This window comes from Scleropages formosus, chromosome 5 (assembly GCF_900964775.1).
Source record: "Scleropages formosus chromosome 5, fSclFor1.1, whole genome shotgun sequence".
Taxonomy (NCBI): domain Eukaryota; kingdom Metazoa; phylum Chordata; class Actinopteri; order Osteoglossiformes; family Osteoglossidae; genus Scleropages; species Scleropages formosus.
In genome coordinates this window covers 26,859,610-26,877,732 of record NC_041810.1, presented here as the reverse complement: position 1 = coordinate 26,877,732, position 18,123 = coordinate 26,859,610, and the positions used below count along the sequence as shown (strand labels likewise).

Here is an 18,123-nt window from a genome sequence, read left to right as displayed (position 1 = left end):
CAGTGACGTAAGTATAAAAGCCAAAGGAGGACAGAATTTTTGTTTCGATGAAATTCACCGATACCAGGTTGACCATATTTGAGGTCCTTTTAAGGCTGAAAATTGTATTTGTTTTACTGTCATTTTTGCCTCATTCAACCGGTTACGTTCATTGAAACACTATGTTTCTCCTGAACTCCTAAACAGTCTGCATTTAAACTATTTTTAAAGAGAGACAATAAACTTTAATTAGTGCTCTCGGTTGTATTAAAAAAAATGGTTTTACATGGAGAAAAAAAAAAGCGCAACCTTATATTTCTAAATTACGCAAGTACAGTACTTGGTGTTTGCCAACTGTGGGTACGGACACGAGGGGGTGCGGTGGCGCAGTGGGTTGGACCACGGTCCTGCTCTCCGGTGTGTCTGGGGTTCGAGTCCCACTTGGGGTGCCTTGCGACGGACTGGCGTCCCGTCCTGGGTGTATCCCCTCCCTCTCCGGCCTTACGCCCTGTGTTGCCGGGTAGGCTCCGGCTCCCCGTGACCCCGTATGGGACGAGCGGTTCTCTGTGTGTGTGTGTGTGTGTGTGTGTGTGTGTGTGTGTGTGTGTGTGTGTGTGTGTGTGTGTGTGTGTGTGTGTGTGTGTGTGTGTGTGTGTGTGTGTGTGTGTGTGTGTGTGTGGACACTTTAACATGGCGACCCGGAAACGACGCATAGATGCCGAAAGGTCATTTCCGGTTTCCTCGTATTCCGGTCCCCTTCTCTTCCGGTAGGCATTGTGTCACGTTTGGAGATACGAAGCAGTGAAAAGATGAGCGTTCCAGCTTTTATCGACATAACGGAGGAAGACCAGGTAACAAGATAACACAATAAAAACAATAACATGTTTCTCAGCGGCTTTACTGGGCTTCGTCTGTCCCCCTCTGACAGGTAGTTCTGTACGTGTGCAGCCGGGTGAAACTTGAAAGATTGATCATCATCGTGACTCGAGTCTGATGAAAACCGGCGTGAAACACACTCTGTTTTGTCGCGTGTTTTATGTAACATTATTAACACAATGAAGGTGATTGTACAGAGTGAATCAACTCCCTCACTCGCATTGGTCCGCGTAACTGTCGATATTTGCTCCTCAAACGGAGAGTAACGGAGGGTAAATTCCATACCCTTTGCGTGAGTGCGCATGCGCGCGGTAACAACAAAATTTGTTCTGTGTCGCCTTAAAAGCAGCTTCTCAAAGTGCTTTTCGCAGAGAATATGTATAAGGTGCAGAATAAAACTAAAATGAAGATCAATAAAAAATTACAAGAACAAAAGATTTGAAAGCAATATACAGAGAAGACAATTGTAAAAAAGAGGGGGAAAAGTGTCTGAAGGCTATGAAATGAGTGAGATTTGGTGAGTCGTGTGTCTGAATTATGAGAGAATGTACGGTGTATATTTTTCTGTTTTCTATATACTTTTTCTTCCCCTCCTGTGTGCCATATAAAAGTTTGTTTATAATCTGTTGTGCTGTAAACCGGCTCCACTTCTGCTCAGGCCTCGGAGCTGAGGGCATACATCAAAGGGAAGGGAGCGGAGATCTCCGAGGAGAACTCTCCGGAGGGCCTCCACATGGACCTGACTCAGATCATCGATGCCTGTGACGTGTGTCTCCAGGACGACGACAAAGGTGAGGAGCTGAGTGGCGTGTGGCTGCCCGAGGCGAGGGACTCGCCTGAAGATGCCGGTTTCCCCAATATGCTTCTTCCCTTCCCTACATTGTTGATCATCGTTCCTCACTGTTCACATATATGCTTAATAAAATAAAATACATGGAATTTCTCTTTCCCCCAGATGCGGAGAGTGTGATGAACAGCATCGTGTCCCTGCTGCTCATCCTAGAGACAGAGAAGCAGGAGGCCCTCGTCCAGAGGCTGTGTGAGAAACTGGTCCAGTTCCGTGAGGGGGAGCGGCCCTCGCTGAGGATGCAGCTGTGAGTTGGCAGCATGCACCCACCAAAACCTGTATTTTTTCTTTATTTTTTTTTTCCAAATACTCCTTTCTGCTCTTTTAAGGGGTATCTCTCCACTGGTGCCGCATAGTGTAACATGAATGTTCAAAGGAAGCATCTGGGTGGAGTAGCACTTGACAGAACACGGTGTTATGTTAGCCTAAGTGCCTTCATAGGCAGAAAATTAGTTTTGACAGGTTGCTTCCTTATTGATGTTTGTTATTCTACTTAAAGACTGAGCAACCTGTTCCACGGCATGGATGAGAACAGCCCAGCAAGGTACACGGTGTACTGCAGCCTCATCAAAGTGGCGTCCGCCTGCAACGCCATCGCCTTCATTCCCACAGACCTGGACCAGGTATGCGGTTGAACCTATGTAGCCCTTGCAGGTGTGGGGGGGGGGGGTCACTATTTACACTCATTGTTACTCCCTGTCTTTTCAGGTGAGGAGGTGGATCGTTGACTGGGATCTGGACACGGAGAAGAAGCACACGCTGCTGAGGCTGCTCTATGAGGCGCTAGTGGACTGCAAGAAGAGGTACCCGTGTTGAGTGTTTCGGGTTTCCTGTGTGCGTGTTCACAGTGTTTCTTCCGCACACTAAACCTGTGTTTTCAGCGAGACGGCAGCCAAAGTGATGGTGGAGCTCCTGGGCAGCTACACGGAGGACAACGCATCGCAGGCACGGCTCGACGCACACAGGTAGGTGGTGCACTGCACGCCATGTGTTCACGCACCAAAACTGAGGCGTAGCCGTAACCAAGTGTGACCCCCACCAGGTGCATTGTCAATGCTTTGAAGGACCCAACCACATTCCTATTTGACCACCTTTTGGCACTGAAGCCTGTCCGCTTCCTTGAAGGCGAGCTCATCCATGACGTAAGCAAGATGTTCCACTTGATATCATCAACTCTCACGCATGCTTTTTGGGAATCTCACAGTAGATGTGGAATTATGTATTGCCACATGGCTCACGAGTTTACGTTAAATGGGTGAGATCATTTTTGAGGAAATATTTGGTGGAAATAATACTGTTGGGTTGAGGCAAAACCACTGAGAGATACCTGTCTGTTCTCTGCTCCTTTGTCCTCCTCAGCTCTTAACCATCTTTGTGAGTGGAAAGCTCTCAGCCTACGTGAAGTTCTACCAGAGCAACAAGGACTTTGTTGATTCTCTTGGTACGTTGGCAGCACCACAGACTACTATCTGTCACTGTCTCTTCTAGGTAAATGTGTGGTTACAGTTGAGCCGGACCACTGATAGGCTCGTGTCTGACAGGATACGGTGCTCTGAAGCACTCAGGTGTCCCAGCTCGCCTGGCGGTGTCGCAATTGCAGAGAAACGGCAGCTTGTTCGGCCCTAGGCTGTGCTGAAGAGGACTTCTCCATGTCTCCTGCCTCTGGTTTTCATGGATGTTGTTCTCTACATCCCAGGGCTGCTGCATGAGCAGAACACAGTGAAGATGAGGCTGCTTACTTTCCTGAGTATGGCAGTGGAACTCCAGGAGATCTCCTTTGACACCATGGAGCAGGAGCTGCAGATTGGCGCCGAGGAGGTTGAGGCCTTCGTCATTGAAGGTGAGGAGGGATCTGCCTCTGTGAAGACTGAACACTGTGTTCTTAATGGTCTTCGTAGATGAACACTACTTCCTGCTGAATGTTGCCTCTGATTTCAGCTGTACGAACCAAGATGGTTCACTCTAAGATCGACCAGACGCAGCGGAAGGTTGTCGTGAGGTATGTTCCTCAGTATTTCTGTCCTTATTGACCTTTTACTTCTTTCTTCAGACTGGAGTTTAAAAATTTAAATATTTCTGGTGCAAGTTAATAAGTGTAATGACATTTATTTATTTATTTATTTTAAAAAAAAAACCCACCTCTTTGGGTTTGGTTGGAGACCTATCTGACCACCTTCTAACCAGTTAATGTCCCTCTCAGTTACAGCACTTACCGCACCTTTGGGAGGCCACAGTGGCAGCAGCTCCATGAGAACCTCACTTCCTGGAAGCAGAAGCTTTCCTCGGTGAAGACAAGCCTGCAAACACTGACGACCACGTAGCATCACTTCTCTCTGCCTTTTCTGGTCATCTAATAAACACTCATGTTCCAATCAGTGTGTGTGTGTGTCCCAGTAATGGCAAATAACCCGTTTTAATCCATATGGTTTATACTGTGCTTTATGCTTTATCTATGAAAGAGTCATATTTAGGAATGAAGACTGGAATGGGATCAAGGTCTTCTGAGACACCACACTAAAGCTCTTCTCATTACCATCATGAGAGGAGATGATACCATCGCCAATATATTCCAGAGACCGGAATCTTCTATACGTTGTGTCTCTCTTGGAAGTAAATGTCTATTAATATTCGTTTCTGAAGTGCCTTTCAGGCAGATACCTATACATATGACCAAATTGCACACGTATTGGTACGATAATCCTGAGGTGTCTGTCCTCTCACTGTGGTGGCCTGGTTGTTCATCTGGGCTGGATCTCATTGATAGTCTGTTTACTTATTAAATACTTCTCCAAAGTGACATAATTTAGATTAAACAGAAGTGCATCAACAGCAGACAAAGCTTGTAGACATGGGATTATGGACACAGCTCATCTGACACCATTGTGTTGCTGGTTCACATTCCTCCAGTAGCTCCTACAGAAGTGACTTTCAAATAGCAGATGGTGTTGGACTCCTGTAGCTTTCAGGAAATCAGTGGCTCCTGAGACATGGGTTTGAGATCCTTCTATTCTGGGAGGGATTGAGCAGCTCTGAGGGACAGATGGAGTTTGTGCCACCACATTGGGGACAGAAACTGAGAACCAACTTTTTATTGAGGTGGAGAACTAGAGTGCGCATGATAGGCTGTAGGGAGCGGTTTTTGTCTTCTACAAGGGCCCCATTATCGTGGTATTCATGGTGTGCTGCAGCTGATTAAGATAATTTCAATTAATTAATTAGCTGCTCACTTGAATGGGTCACATCAGTAAGCCATTCACAGGAACTGAAGCCATGTAAGGGTTTCTAACCATCTATGACCTTAAGTCATAGAAAAAACAGCCCAAGACACTGACCCCAAAGGGCCTGACTGAATAAATCCCATGATTCCCTTGGTCAGGGGTTTGAAACGAATCAAGAGGAAAGCGATACAACAGATGGGCAGATCATTGTTTATACCAAAATACACACACACACACACACACACACACACACACATTTTCAGAACCGCTTGTCCCTTATGATTTTTAATTAACGACACCAGCGTGATAACAGCAGTTTGTACTGAGTTCCCTAATTCTGAAAACACATTTATAGTGTCGTAAGTGTGTTAACCATCGATGAGAGGAATGGACTCTGGCCTTTAAAAAATTCCTAACATCATTCATATGCAATAAAATAACCTTCAACATGCAGCACAAGTGCGATAATTAATTAATAAAACACTGGGTCCAGGGGGTGCAGGGTCTGGAGCTCCCGCAGGGAGGAGCGCCGTCGTCGAGAGCTGCGGCCAGTAACCTGGGGGATGATCTGACGGCAGATGAGGTAAAGGTCGGACAGAAACGATCCATTAATAATAATTACAGGTGAACGTACCTGTTAGGAACGGCGGACGCTCGTTACCATATTTTCAGCTCGTCGATCTCGATCCGTTGCTCGGGAATCTACTTGTCAGGTCTGGGCAGGTGAGGCGATGACGTCACGGGCACCTGATGAGAGCCGAAACCGCTCGTTTCCTCGTTTTGTTTTCGTCGAAATGACTCTTTAGTGCGGCTGTTTTATTTACACCGTAAACCACTTTATAGACCAATTATTCCCGCGTTTAACGATTGTAACTGCGAATCCTCGGGCCGTGGAGAAAACTGAAAAGTCCTTTATTATTTTATTGTCAGACACGTCGTCGTGGTAGAAAGTGTCGTAATTGTGTCGGCGAACAGACATTTATTTCTGATTTATTTCCGAGACGAGGCGACGATCCGAACTGTTATCGTCGGTTATAAATATTAATAGTTAATATCGCATTGTTGTTATCAGCTGTTACTGTTAGCAAATTAACCCTCCCCCGGTCGCCGGGGAGATGGTGTCCCGCGTGCCTGTCCTCTGTCTCGTGGTGTGCGCGCTCTCGTGGGGGTCCGCACGCGCGTCGCCCCTCCATGGCGAGGAGAGGGAGGAGGATGAGCGAGGAGCACCTGGAGGTGAGAGAGGACACATAGCCACAGGACATCGCACTGTGTCACATATACTCTTACATGTAACGTCATTATTATTATTTTAATTAATTAATCAATTAATTTATTAATTAAAGCCTTTCGCCATGGATGGTGGGAGCTAGCTGTATTTTGTGTTGAATGAAGGCTTGAGGTCAGACTTCTGGGGTCTGATGGGAAGTGTGTCTGTCTGTGTCAGTGTTTGTGCAGGAGGAAGCAGCTCACGGGTTCCTCGGCCGCCATCTGCTCTTCAACAAGTTTGACTTTGAGATGTTCACCCCGGGGAACCTGGAGCGTGAGTGCCTGGAGGAGGTGTGCAACTATGAGGAGGCGCGCGAGGTCTTCGAGAACATCCCCGCGACGGTGAGCCGGAGCCCCCGTTGCCCCTGGCGTGATGGCAATGACTGTCTGTCGCTTTCCAAATGCCTTCAGCAAAATATGTCTCTTGATCTCTTGCAGGACTCTTTCTGGAAGCAGTACACAGCAGGTGAGACTTAGGCACTCATTTTATACAATAAGTTTTTCTGGGAATGTGTTGCTGGAGATGTTAAGTTCATAATTTAGCTTCGTTAGCATTTATGTAATTTACACATGTGCTTCGAACCCATGTCCCTGCGGGTTTTACACCAAGCAGGCCCTTCTCTGGGTTTCACTGGTCTCTTCTACCCTCAGATCTTCAGAAAAGTCCATCGAAGCTGGACGTCATAGGTCTTCTGGTTGGACTGGTGGCTGGGGGCGTGGCCATCGTCATTGTGATCCTGCTCATTTGTTACTTCATTCAGGGAAGGTGCAAGAGCAACAGGTCATCCCGGTAAGAGCACTGCCTGCAGGTGGGGCAAAGGGGTGCAGCCTGAACCGTGATGCTCTGCCCGGTACAGGCATGTGACGTGTGACCGCCTCTGGTTCTCCAGGTCGTTCAGGACCCGCCCCCCTCGGACCAACGCGTCCCTCGTTGTCCGCAGACTGGAGGAGATCTCCCTGCAGCCCGTGCCGAAGGACCCCGTAGACCCCTCAGGGCTGCCCTCCTATGAACAGGCCATCGCCAGCTCCGGTCCCCATGATGCCCCTCCCCCGCCGTACCCGGGGTAAACCGGCTCACGCACTCTTCGCCACCAACGGGGAGCAACACGTTCACTCATTTGGACCCCATGGTATCAGACGCCATGGTGATTCTGGACTTGGACCAGTGACCTGAAGGTTGCTGGATCAAGACCCAGAATGGGTCCTGTTGTACTGCCTTTGAGCTGGGTATCCATCCTGGATTGATTTTTGTTGTTGTTGTTGTTGTTGTTGTTGCTGCTGCTGCCATTGTACATTTTCCCAACCCATCTGTCCAGGGTGCCTTACTTAATGTTAGGTTTGTACATTGAGCAACTTAGTGATTTACCCAGTTATACCACAGGGTAATTTTTTACTTTTACTAATTTTTATCAGCTCAAGGTAAGTACTTGGAAAAAGTGTACTGGAGCTTCATTGCTGTTGCTGTGTGTGCCTCCTCTTAACTGTCTGGGCGTCACACATCCATCCTAAGTGTGAAATTGTTGACTCTGGGAGGGACTCTGCACACATGTACACATGCACGCTTACTCGGTGCTGCGTTTGTGCCTCCAGGTCAAGAACAGGAAGCCTTCGGCAGTAGTCTGCGGCACGATTGACCAGTCCCTCGGTCTTCCTCTCGATTTCCACTGGACTTCCTCACTGTGAACACTTTCATTCGCATTGATTGAAGTGTAATTTACAGTAATTATACCATATGTGTAATATACATATACAGGTTCTTGTATTTATTGCTAAATGAAAATTTTTTCAACGTTTTTATACATTTATGTTAATAACAATTAGAACACTAAATTTAATATTTTAAATCTACTCTAGAATTGTTAGAATATTTTTACTGTGCTAATTCCAGATGTTATAATTGTTTAAATGCTAGTTGATGGCTGAAGTTATTAGACATTGTTCCTCAGATCTCACTCAGGAATGGATTTTTTAAGGGAAGTCAATGATATAATGTCCCATATATCTGTACATTTTGCTTTGTTCTTTGAGGTACAAGTAATTGCACAATTGTTTGTTAATGCTTGCAGAAATTACTGTATTTTCCTATCAATGAATGTCCTTCGGCTGCATGTGGCCATTTTCCTTAATGGGAAATTACTGCTGAACCGAGGAAGTTTTGCAGAGTTTTTTTAATAAATAAAAATAAATGTTTCAAATGCGAGCATGGTTATTGTTTTATTCCGCTTCTTTGTTTACTGACTTCTCCAAAATCATGTAATGTTAGCAGTTCCTCACCTGATGTTTGTATGTCCAAATGTATGCCTTCATTAAGAATAATGGAGACAGTGGTGGACAGTGCTCTTCCTCTTCCACGAGGTGGCGCTGCTGCGCCACTTTCTGCGGCCTTCAATGTGGAGGAGGCTGTCAAATGGAAACCTCTTCATTAGATTTCCTCCTTTCACTTACAGCAGCTCCTTTTAAAGCTTTAATACACGCGATGGTTCTCAGCAAGAAAATGTATGATGTCTCTTAACTGGACAAGCAGTCGCAGTCGTTGGTCCAAAGTGGTTTGCGGTTTCGTGCCGCTGCTCCGAATGCGATTCTAATTAACAGAATTGGTCCAGAAGAGCCGTGCTGTTGGGATGACGTCCTCTGCATATTGGTCTGCAGGGCGCGCCTGTGTCCACCTTCTCTGGATGCTTTGTACGTCATCAGGACCTCAAAGGTCACCTTCAGGAGATGGAATGGATCAAGAAAGCAGAGAGAGGGGAGGTAGCAGGGTGGAGGTTCCAGGTTTTACCACAGGTGAAGAGGGAAAAGTGGTGCAGCATTTATGCTGGGGTCTTCACGCTATCCCACCCATATGACCTGTCCGTCCCATTTGCAGTCCTCTGTCGCTGTCCAGACTAATACAGGACGTGTTTCCCGCAGCCCCTGGATGAAGGTGGAAGGAGCAGCGGGGAGATGGAGCATCTCAGGATGTCAGAGAGGTTGGGGGGGGCGGAGAGGAAGAGCTGGGGACGTGGGAAGGGGAAGAGTAGGGAGCCAAGAACTGAGCCCTGAGGGACACCAGCTGAGAGACTGGGTGGGGCGACAGACAGAAGGGACAGAGGGACGGGGAGCTGCGACAAACTGCCCAGTACGATCTATCTGCAGCGCTGACACTCAAACCTTTGGGTTGCAAGCCGCCCTGGGGAGGAGAGCAGGATCTCGTGGACCTTCACATGCGTCTGGCTGCAGTTAGAGCTGCGGCCGCCAGGGGGCGCAGCTCCGCGCCCCTGTTCTCCTTGCGCAGTAACCCGGCGAGTCGGGCACCGGATCGCTTTCATAAGAAGATGACGGAGAGCACCTGCGCTCGGCGTCGCGTCTGATGGGGACCTTGGACTCACCGCTGAGCGGGACGCCACGGGATCGCGCGCGCGCGCCAAAGGATGCACGGATGGAATGAGCACGAATCGGGGATGAATCGGTGACGGGAGAGGATGAGAGGATGAGAGGATGAGAGAGGCGCTCTTCTGCATCCTTCTCCTGCAGCATCTCGGCAGCCTCCACCTCCTCCTCCTCCTCCTCCACCTCCTCCTCCTCCTCCCCATGTTCTCCTCGGCTCTTTGTCCACAAACGCGATGATCAGATGTCTCCGTCGGGACACGGACTGACACTCAAATGGCGACCGCTCTGAGCTGCGCGCTCCCTAATCGGTGCGGCGTGGACAGCGGCGAGGCGCGCCCCCGCCGCCTGGTGCGCGCCCGCGCGCGGACAGGTGTGAGGCGCGCGGGATGCTCTCGGGGGAAGGCGAAGGGAGCCGGCAGGGGGATCATGTCCAGATGCGCGCTGTCGGCGGGGATCGTGGTGCTGATGCTGCAGTGGACCCTGGCGACGGGGGGTGAGAGCAGGGCAACCTGTCGGTGTGGGGAGCGCGAGGATGCGCGTGATGAGCGCGCCGAGCGTGATGAGGACGGGGCGCGTGAGGAGCATCCATGATCAGCTTGTCAATAAACCATGCAGTGTGTGTGCGCGTTCGCGCGTGCGTGTGTGTCTGTGTGTTCACACACTGACCCAGCATCTCCCCTGAATGAACGTCCATCCATAGACTCTGTTGTTGCTGGAAAAAATCTTCAATATTCGCATCTAATCAATACGGCGTCATTCAATGGTTAATTAACACATTAATGTTCATTTCAATTTTTGCTTTTTGGACAGGTGTTAAGGTTGTATTGCGGATGTTTGGGGGTGTTAGCAGTGTTTAGAGTGTCTTGTGGGGGTTAGGGTGTATTGGGGAGTGTTCAGGGGTATTGTGGGGTCTTAAGGTGTGTTGGGGGTCTTGAGGCATTGAGGTTTGCTGAGGGTGTTTGCGGGGTCTTGAGGTGTATTGGGGAGTGTTTGGGTCTTGCGATGTGTTGGGGGGTCATAAGGTATTGAGGTTTATTGGGGGTGTTAAGCTGTATTGTGGAGTGTTCAGGGGTCTTGCAATGTATTGGGTGTATTTTGGGGGTCTTGAGGTTCATTGGGAGTGTTAAGCTGTATTGGGGAGTGTTCAGGGGTGTTGCAATGTATTGGGTGTGTTTTGGGGGTCTTGAGGTTTATTGGGGGTGTTAAGCGTGTTAAGCCGTATTGGGGTGTTTGGGGGGGTCTTGCAATGTATTGGGGGTCTTGAGCCATTGAGGTTTATTGGGGGTGTTTGGGGGGTCTTGAGATTTTTTGGCACCAAAGAGAGTCACACTAGATCATTTAAACACACACACACTTTGACTGAAACCACTTGTCCTGAGCGGGGTCGTGGCAGCCGAAGCCTAACCCGGCAACACAGGGCAACCCAAGCGAGACTCGAACCTCAGAACTACCAGAGAGCAGGCACAGGCCAAACCCGCTGCACCACTGCACCCCCTGATTTAATCACTTCCTGTAAATATGGATCTATCTGAGAGACGAGAACATACCCACAAGCTGCAACTGGATGCTCACATGTCGTCTGTCTACATTCTCACGTTTGCTGAGATCTCCAGGTTTCTTCAGCTCCTCTGCATTAGGTTGGGGTTAGGTCTCGAGACAGATCAGGTACCGGTTGTGTCCTTGCATCTGTTCCAGAATGTGGTCAAGGAGCAGTGACCTATGACACACTTAGAGCAGAGTGGGAGTGAAAGTTCTCCCTCACTGCAGTACAACTGGAGATATTTCTCCACGCGCTCTATTTTTAGAGCGGATTCGGTCTGCTTTTCTCCGCTTGTGGTCCAAGATTTTCTTGGAAAAGTGAGCGACTGTTCCGAGCTCCAGGCTGTAGTGTTTAAAGAAGGTCCCAGAGCATCCGGAGGCTCAAGTCCTCGCTCGTACCCGGTGTCTTCACAGTCCTTCTGCACTCCTTGGGTTGCTCTGAGCTGTAGAGGCACCTGGACTCGTCTCACACCAGATGTAGGAGGAAAGAGGAAACTGGTGCCATGCGTTGGCACAGACCTGCATCGCTATGAGTTTTTACTGTAAACACAGCGGTTGCTATGGACCTGCAGCCTGGGTTCGAGTTCCCTGAACACTGCAGATCAGAGTCAAGTAAGAGTCCTGCTGGAACAGGATGAGGGTTACATGGCTGCACATGGTGCTCAAGAGATGCAGAGTTTACAGGGGGAAAAAAATGAATAATTAATAATTGAATTAATAAATGTAGAAACACATCAGGAGGATGTCAGTTTTCTCATAAAATGAAACATTTAAACTTCACACCACTCGTGCACAAAGGACATATCTGAAATGGTTGCAATAGGGCTGCGTAAAGTTCTTGTTATTCTTGATGTTATTGTTATTAAGTACCATCAACTGAACATTGGGTCTCTCTGATGGCATGATATAGGGATATTCCAGAAAGTTCTGTCACTGTGGCTGACTTCATCTGGTCCATCTGTCCTCCTGTTCTTTTTTCCGGCAACTTTTCCCACCGTTCACTATGTTTATGAGAGAATCTAACCTTCTCAAAGAGCAACAGTGTGTTCTAATTTTGATTTGCAGGTTTCTAGTCATTGTGCATCTAATTAATAGTGCATCTGATCGGGGGTAATTAATTAAAAAGAACATCTCTGGGTCAAGGATTATCTTGGGGTTAGGGTTAAGGTGCGATTTGGTTTGGGTTATGATTAGGTTAGGGTTGGGGTTAGAGTTGGGGTTAGGCTTACAATGGTTAGGGTTGGGTTTAGGGTTTGGGTTGGGTTACGTTTAGGATTAGGATTAGGTTTAGGTTTCGAGTTGGGGTAGGGTTGGGATCGGGATTGGGTTTTTTTGGTTAGGTTTATGGTTAGGTTTAGAGTTAGGGGTAGGGTTGGAATCAGGATTGGGGGTTCGGTTAGGTTTAGGATTACGTTTAGAGTTAAGGGGAGGGGTAGGGTTGGGATCAGGATTGGGGGTTGGGTTAGGTTAGGTTTAAGTTTAGGTTTCTATTTAGAGGTTACTGTTAGGAATGAGGGGTAGGTCTAGAGTTGAAACTGGGATTGGGGTTAGGGTTAGGGTTAGGTTTAGGGTTAGGATTAGGGTTGGGAATATTGACCTGTTACTTGGTTGCAGTTCTTTGTTACACCGTTCGTTATTTATAGATTTTTTTGGAGAAACTCAACTAAAAGGCCTTCCGTATTGCACAGGTAACTGTGTTATGGTCGAGCTGTAGATGGGAGGTAAATGTTGCAAACTCTGCCGTTTGGATAAAACAAGTAAACAACTAAATTTTTAATGCCACATGTGTTCAAAATGTGTCCAAAAATGATTCTATTGCTGGTGACCCTCATCCTCCGTGTGACTCCAGGCTGTCTGCTACATCATTTACATTTACATTTATTCATATAGCAGATGCTTTTCTCCAAAACGACGAACATCTCATAGAAAATACAATTTGTGCATTACATTAGGAGAAAGAGAGACATAGTTCCAGACATGTGATTCTTAAGTAAACTTTTGTTTCTTTCCACTTTATGCACCGATGTTCATTGCGCAAGTAGGTGCATAAACTCAGGATAGACGATTCCTGATCACCTTCCTACAAATATTTTTTTTAAAAAGCTACACAAACATTTACATACAATACAGGAGTAGCAGCTGTGTAAAGGCTTATCTGGGCATGATCGTAAAGTTACGGTGCAACTCACAAAACATCACTGCGCATATTTTCATTTTAACATTTATTACTGCTGGTCTTCATTCGTTAAAAGTTTTTTTCATTCGTGTTTTTTTTTTTTTTTTGCCTGTTTAATTTTATGAGTTATGACACTGTCCTGATTGTATTTTCATCTAAAGGGTTAAGGATAGGGTTATACCTTTGCACCAATTACATTCAAGATCGTAAAACAGCAACAAACACAACATTCATAAAAGAGGAAAAAAATGAAATGTAAAAAATAACAAAGACTGTACACAGTACATAGTGAAAGCTGTAAAATTTGGATCAATGTGTATCAAATTAATCTCACAATATTTCAGTCATAGACTCTAATAGCTTGTTTATCCTATAGTAATAATAATAATAGGGCAGCAAGCGGTGTAGTGTTTAGAGCTGCTGCCTTGGTTGCAGGTTCCCACCTCTATATGTAGTACCCTTGATCAATTTGCTTACTCTGACTGCTAAAGTAAAAATTACCCTGCTGTATAAATGTGTAAATCAGTGTAAGTTTCTTTGGAGAAAAGCACCAGATAAATGAGTAAATTCTCATTCACTATTGATAACCACTTGTCCGATATAAGGTCAAGGTGATAAAGGGCCTGTCCTGGAAACACAGACACACCAGTCCTGCACAGGAGAATCTCACACACACACAGACAGACACACACACACACACACACACACACACACCCACACACAGGGACAATAGGCAAGTGTCTTGCTTGGTCAGGCAGTTGTAGGTTGTTGGTTCCCAGATGTTGGGCTGAGTCATCGCTCTAATCACCATGTGTTGCCCATATATAACAACTGAGCTTAGAGGAAGTCGAACCCGAAGCAAACCTATCAACTGCGTCCGGCTCGGTGGAATCTGTGAACTTTGTTCGCGATCGTTCTGCACGCCTTTGGTGTCCCGGAAATGGACGGATGATGGAAAGTGTCCAAGTGACAGGTGTCATTGTTAGAGCTGCTTCCCTCCCACTTGCCCTGTAAGGTGAGACCCCCGTTGGACTGGCTCCGTTCCCACGTGTTCCTCCCTGCGCTTCAACCGCGTTAACAATGTAACAGCAGAGCCAGTCCAGCACAGCTTCTCATTTCCATTTCTTGCCATCTGTCTGGAATTAGTTATTGTCACTCTCTGCATGCTGAACACCGCGACCATCTCGCCCCCAGCATGCACTGCAAACACAGCGAGCACAGCGCCGACGGTTCGAGAGTGTGTCCAACACGTGCAGCCCCATGTTTCGGTTTTCCGTGTGCCTCCAGTACCCAACCACACCGAGCTGTTGTTCCAGATGATTCCCTGCATCGATCTCCTGGTGCTCCGGTGATGAGGAAAACTGTAGCAGAGATGATGACTGTAGGACGTATTGGCTTCTGGCCTGAGGTTCGCTCATCTCCGTGTCTTTGTTCCAACCCCGCTGTGCTCGAGTTAGGACTTCCAGGGTAAACAAAGCAAGGAGTCTGTGTTGGAAATATTGAGAAATATGAAGGTGCTCACCATCAGCTTGGCTACATCTGTTTTCAGATGTTTCTGGGGCTCTTAATGTCAGCAGGAAGGAACCCTGGTGTGTCTGGATCAGGAGCAGGTGGCATCACAGCCACCCAGAACCAACCCCAGGACCTGACACCTCTTGCTCTAGGTGGAGACACCCTGGCACCAGGGCGGAGGAGTGAACATTGAGATGTAGCTGAGAGATCAGAAAGAAGGTCATGTGAGGAACTATTCACATGTTGCTTGGCTGAGGTCCAGCACAGAGATGCTTCTGATGTACAGGTGGAGACTGGAACTTCGGATGGTGTCCCTCTTGCTCTTCTGGGACTGAAATGGCTGGATGCCCCCCATCCTGGGAGAGCAGCCCAGATCTTGGGACTGATGGGCTTAGCAGACAGGTTCAGTCTGAAGATGTTTGTGCTCGATATGGAGATGGAGAGAAACGTCACGTTGGCTCCACTGGCCACGACCTTCCTGGTGACCTTGGCTCCCGCCACTGATCTCCGACCATGGCGTCTCCCTGCCTTTGACACTCCTGCAGCTCAATGACCAGGTCACAGGTCTCCCGAAAGGTCTCCAGCTGCGGTCGATGCCATGCCAGCTGGTGCCAGTCCTCCGGAACACCTCGTTGTTTGGAGGGTTTCAGAGTAGTGGTGGTGCCGGTCGCCCCCCCAGTGCTTCATCTTCTCCATCCCCGGCGCGTTCCCAAGGACACACCGTTCCCTCGGGCTGCACGGGGTGACAGATGTAGTCGGACGGCTGTCGCAGACCTCCTTTGAAGTCATTCCTGAGAGTTGTGCAACTGAGGTGTTGCATGTAGATGAACTTGCTGCTTCTCCGTGCTCCCATCGGCTCCGGGTTTTTGTCTCTTCTTTGGGGTTCTTTCACGGTTCATGATGTGCAAATAGGCAGATTTTACAGTTAAGGTGATCGGCAGCAGCTGGGTCCCTCCTAGGGTGCAATCCAATATTTACACGTTTGTGCAGAACTGGAGTGTTTGAATCTCCAGCTGGAGGTTAGAGGAACATGGCTAAGGGCGTCATTATCGTCTCTCTGGCTGTCTACGACTATCATCTGGCATAATGTGCAAAGGCTGATTTCAAATGCAGCGTTATCTTTCGACTTTTGGACCACGTCCGAAGGATCATTGGACTTTGATGAGCTGAGTGGTATTAGGAAACACGGCAATTGGATTGGAGAAGAAATTCCAGAGGTGAAGTCAAGTGTCAGTCCCTCATGGTGAGAGATGTGAACTTCCTCATCGAAGGTGATGCTATGATGTTGGGTCAGCAGGTGGTGTAGTGGTTAGAGCTTCCACTTTGCATTCCAAAGAGCCAGGTTTAAAGGCTCACGTCCTGTTGTATTAGCCTTGAGCAAGGTACTTACCCTGAACTGGTAAAGTAAAAATTACCCAGCTGTATAAATGTGTAAATATACAATTTGTTTTATTTGTTTTTATTTGCAGCAACACTGAGTCATATTAACATAAAAATTGAAGCAGCAACATTATGACTATATCCACATACATACAAGGAGAAACATTGCAATATTAAGAAAGTATCATCAATTACCATTGTCCATGCAGTCCACTGTTCAATGAGGAGTCCAGCATTTGCATAAATTGTTATGCAGATTATTTATTAGTTTTTCTATCATAAAATCTAGAATAACATTTATCCCCTGGGTCATCTATATACCCTTCTTACAGAGAAAATTCTGATATTGTCCGCAACAAAATATTACTACTGTATTGATAAAACTAAAGAAAAAAACATCAAAGGTCCTAGAAAGTTTTAGATGCAATGTTGAGAAAACTCAAATTTAAAATTTTGTGTTGTAGAGCAATGGGGGGTGCGGTGGTGCAGTGGGTTGGACCACAGTCCTGCTGTCTGGTGGGTCTGGGGTTCGAGTCCCGCTTGGGGTGCCTTGTGACGGACTGGCGTCCCGTCCTGGGTGTGTCCCCTCCAGCCTTGTGTCCTATGTTGCTGGGTTCAGCTCTGGCTTCCCACAACCCTGCTTGGGGTGTGTGTGTGTGTGTGTGTGTGTGTGTGTGTGTGTGTGTGTTATAGAGCATTCTTCTCACCAAGGGGACACTGAGCAAAGTTGGGTACACAGTACAGAGGAGCAGCAGTTATAGTTCACTATAGGGTTACTGGCAGTTGAGGAGAGGAAACCAAAAAACTACCCTTTCAAAAAAGGGGAGAAAACTAAACCCAGTAGCATTCTAATGCAATAAGAGTTAATAATTAATAAATAGTTGCATGTAGCTTAACATTATAAATCGTTTAGGAGAAAAAGCATCATCTAAATGCACGTGAATGCACCTTGTGTGTTCCGCCACCACCGCGTCACAACCTCGGTGATCGCAGTCAGCAGCATCCGGTGTGGGATTCGACCTGCACTCCTCCAGTCCTCCTGTGCTTCTCGCCCAAGGATGGTGGACTCTGAGCAACAGCCCAACGTGAACACAACTCTGATTCACGTCCTGTCAGCTTCACACTCCTGACCGTTGCAAGGGATTAGTGATTTGCCTGGGCCAGGGGGAGGAGCCAGTGAGAATGGGGGAGGGGTTATCTGTTAGGGGGAGGGCGGTCAGGCACAGGGGGAGGAGTTCAGCAGCCAGTGTGTTGGGAGATCGGCTGGCAGCTCCAGAGCCTCGTGTGGCTCTTCCCAGCCCATTTTTCATGATCTGCAGAAATAAATAATAAAAGCAGTTCATCCTCTGCATGTGTTAATAATGATTACCACGAGTGCTCAGTATCCACAGACGACTCCTTTACCGTAATATTTCCTGGTACAAAGTGCCATGTAACCCAGTTTCACGGTGTTTCGATCCTGTGTGAAAGGGGCGGTGGAAGATCTGAAGAAGAGATCCTTTGTCTTCGGGTTTATTTTCATTCTCAGTGAGTCTCCTCGTCTGCTTGTCAGGAGCAGTGAAGTTCCTTTCTGTGAAATAATAACCGCGATCGTCACGCTGAGCTGCGCTGTGCCTCTCCGCCTCCGTTCACCTGATCATCACGATGATCGTCAAGGCGAGCTCTGTTGACGTGCGTCTCAGGCTGCTGGGATGCCGGTTGGTCGGACGGCCCGGCGTTGGGGACAGATGGACGGTTGGTCAGAGCCACAGAGAGGAAGCCGCTCCGCATTTGCCCCGCTGGGGCTGAGAGGGACTCTGGCTGGGGGCCCTGCGTCACCTCCCCCCGCCACCTGGACCCAGAGCCTCCTCTGTTTTCCTGCAAGAGGATGCTGGGTACCCAGAAGCCTCGGCGGTGAGCTTCAGGCCCTGCGGGACCAGGTGGCTGGCGGCAGGGGGCGGGGGGACTCGCTTCTGCAATCG

General features: G+C 47.9%; 3 protein-coding genes across 5 annotated transcripts in view; all 3 read left to right on the top strand.

Moving 5' to 3' along the window:
- Positions 1 to 727: 727 nt before the first annotated feature.
- On the top strand, positions 728 to 4,077 carry LOC108942204 (eukaryotic translation initiation factor 3 subunit M-like). The gene is made up of 11 exons (XM_018765353.1): positions 728 to 830; positions 1,514 to 1,646; positions 1,811 to 1,949; positions 2,202 to 2,325; positions 2,411 to 2,505; positions 2,584 to 2,667; positions 2,745 to 2,844; positions 3,062 to 3,143; positions 3,399 to 3,542; positions 3,641 to 3,701; positions 3,903 to 4,077. Exons 1-11 carry the CDS (start codon positions 789 to 791, stop codon positions 4,021 to 4,023), a joined length of 1,125 nt encoding a protein of 374 aa, XP_018620869.1. The 5' UTR covers positions 728 to 788; the 3' UTR covers positions 4,024 to 4,077.
- Positions 4,078 to 5,366: 1,289 nt separating this feature from the next.
- Positions 5,367 to 8,368, top strand: LOC108942223 (transmembrane gamma-carboxyglutamic acid protein 4-like). Its single transcript, XM_018765377.2, has 6 exons — positions 5,367 to 6,153; positions 6,365 to 6,528; positions 6,625 to 6,652; positions 6,838 to 6,976; positions 7,077 to 7,250; positions 7,777 to 8,368. The coding sequence occupies exons 1-6, from the start codon at positions 6,036 to 6,038 to the stop codon at positions 7,802 to 7,804; spliced, it is 651 nt and encodes a 216-aa protein (XP_018620893.1). The 5' UTR covers positions 5,367 to 6,035; the 3' UTR covers positions 7,805 to 8,368.
- Positions 8,369 to 9,274: 906 nt separating this feature from the next.
- Positions 9,275 to 18,123, top strand: part of LOC108942419 (UPF0606 protein KIAA1549L-like) — a 33,414-nt gene continuing 24,565 nt past the window's right edge. Inside the window, exon 1 of one of the 3 annotated variants that reach the window (XM_029252282.1) lies at positions 9,275 to 10,048. In XM_029252282.1, the coding sequence (XP_029108115.1) occupies positions 9,829 to 10,048 (220 nt within the window). In that variant the 5' untranslated portion in view covers positions 9,275 to 9,828. The remainder of the gene's footprint in view (positions 10,049 to 18,123) is intronic. The other 2 variants (XM_029252281.1, XM_018765795.2) reach the window with 2 other exon arrangements.

Excerpts from the sequence above, each read along its gene's own strand:
- LOC108942204 (XM_018765353.1), top strand. The coding sequence starts at position 789 with ATGAGCGTTCCAGCTTTTATCGACATAACGGAGGAAGACCAG. Across the intron at positions 2,668-2,744 it reads GCACGGCTCGACGCACACAG|GTGCATTGTCAATGCTTTGA; the intron begins GTAGGTGGTGCA and ends GACCCCCACCAG. Across the intron at positions 2,845-3,061 it reads AAGGCGAGCTCATCCATGAC|CTCTTAACCATCTTTGTGAG; the intron begins GTAAGCAAGATG and ends TGTCCTCCTCAG.
- LOC108942223 (XM_018765377.2), top strand. The coding sequence starts at position 6,036 with ATGGTGTCCCGCGTGCCTGTCCTCTGTCTCGTGGTGTGCGCGCTCTCG. Across the intron at positions 6,154-6,364 it reads TGAGCGAGGAGCACCTGGAG|TGTTTGTGCAGGAGGAAGCA; the intron begins GTGAGAGAGGAC and ends TGTCTGTGTCAG. Across the intron at positions 7,251-7,776 it reads CCTCCCCCGCCGTACCCGGG|GTCAAGAACAGGAAGCCTTC; the intron begins GTAAACCGGCTC and ends TTGTGCCTCCAG.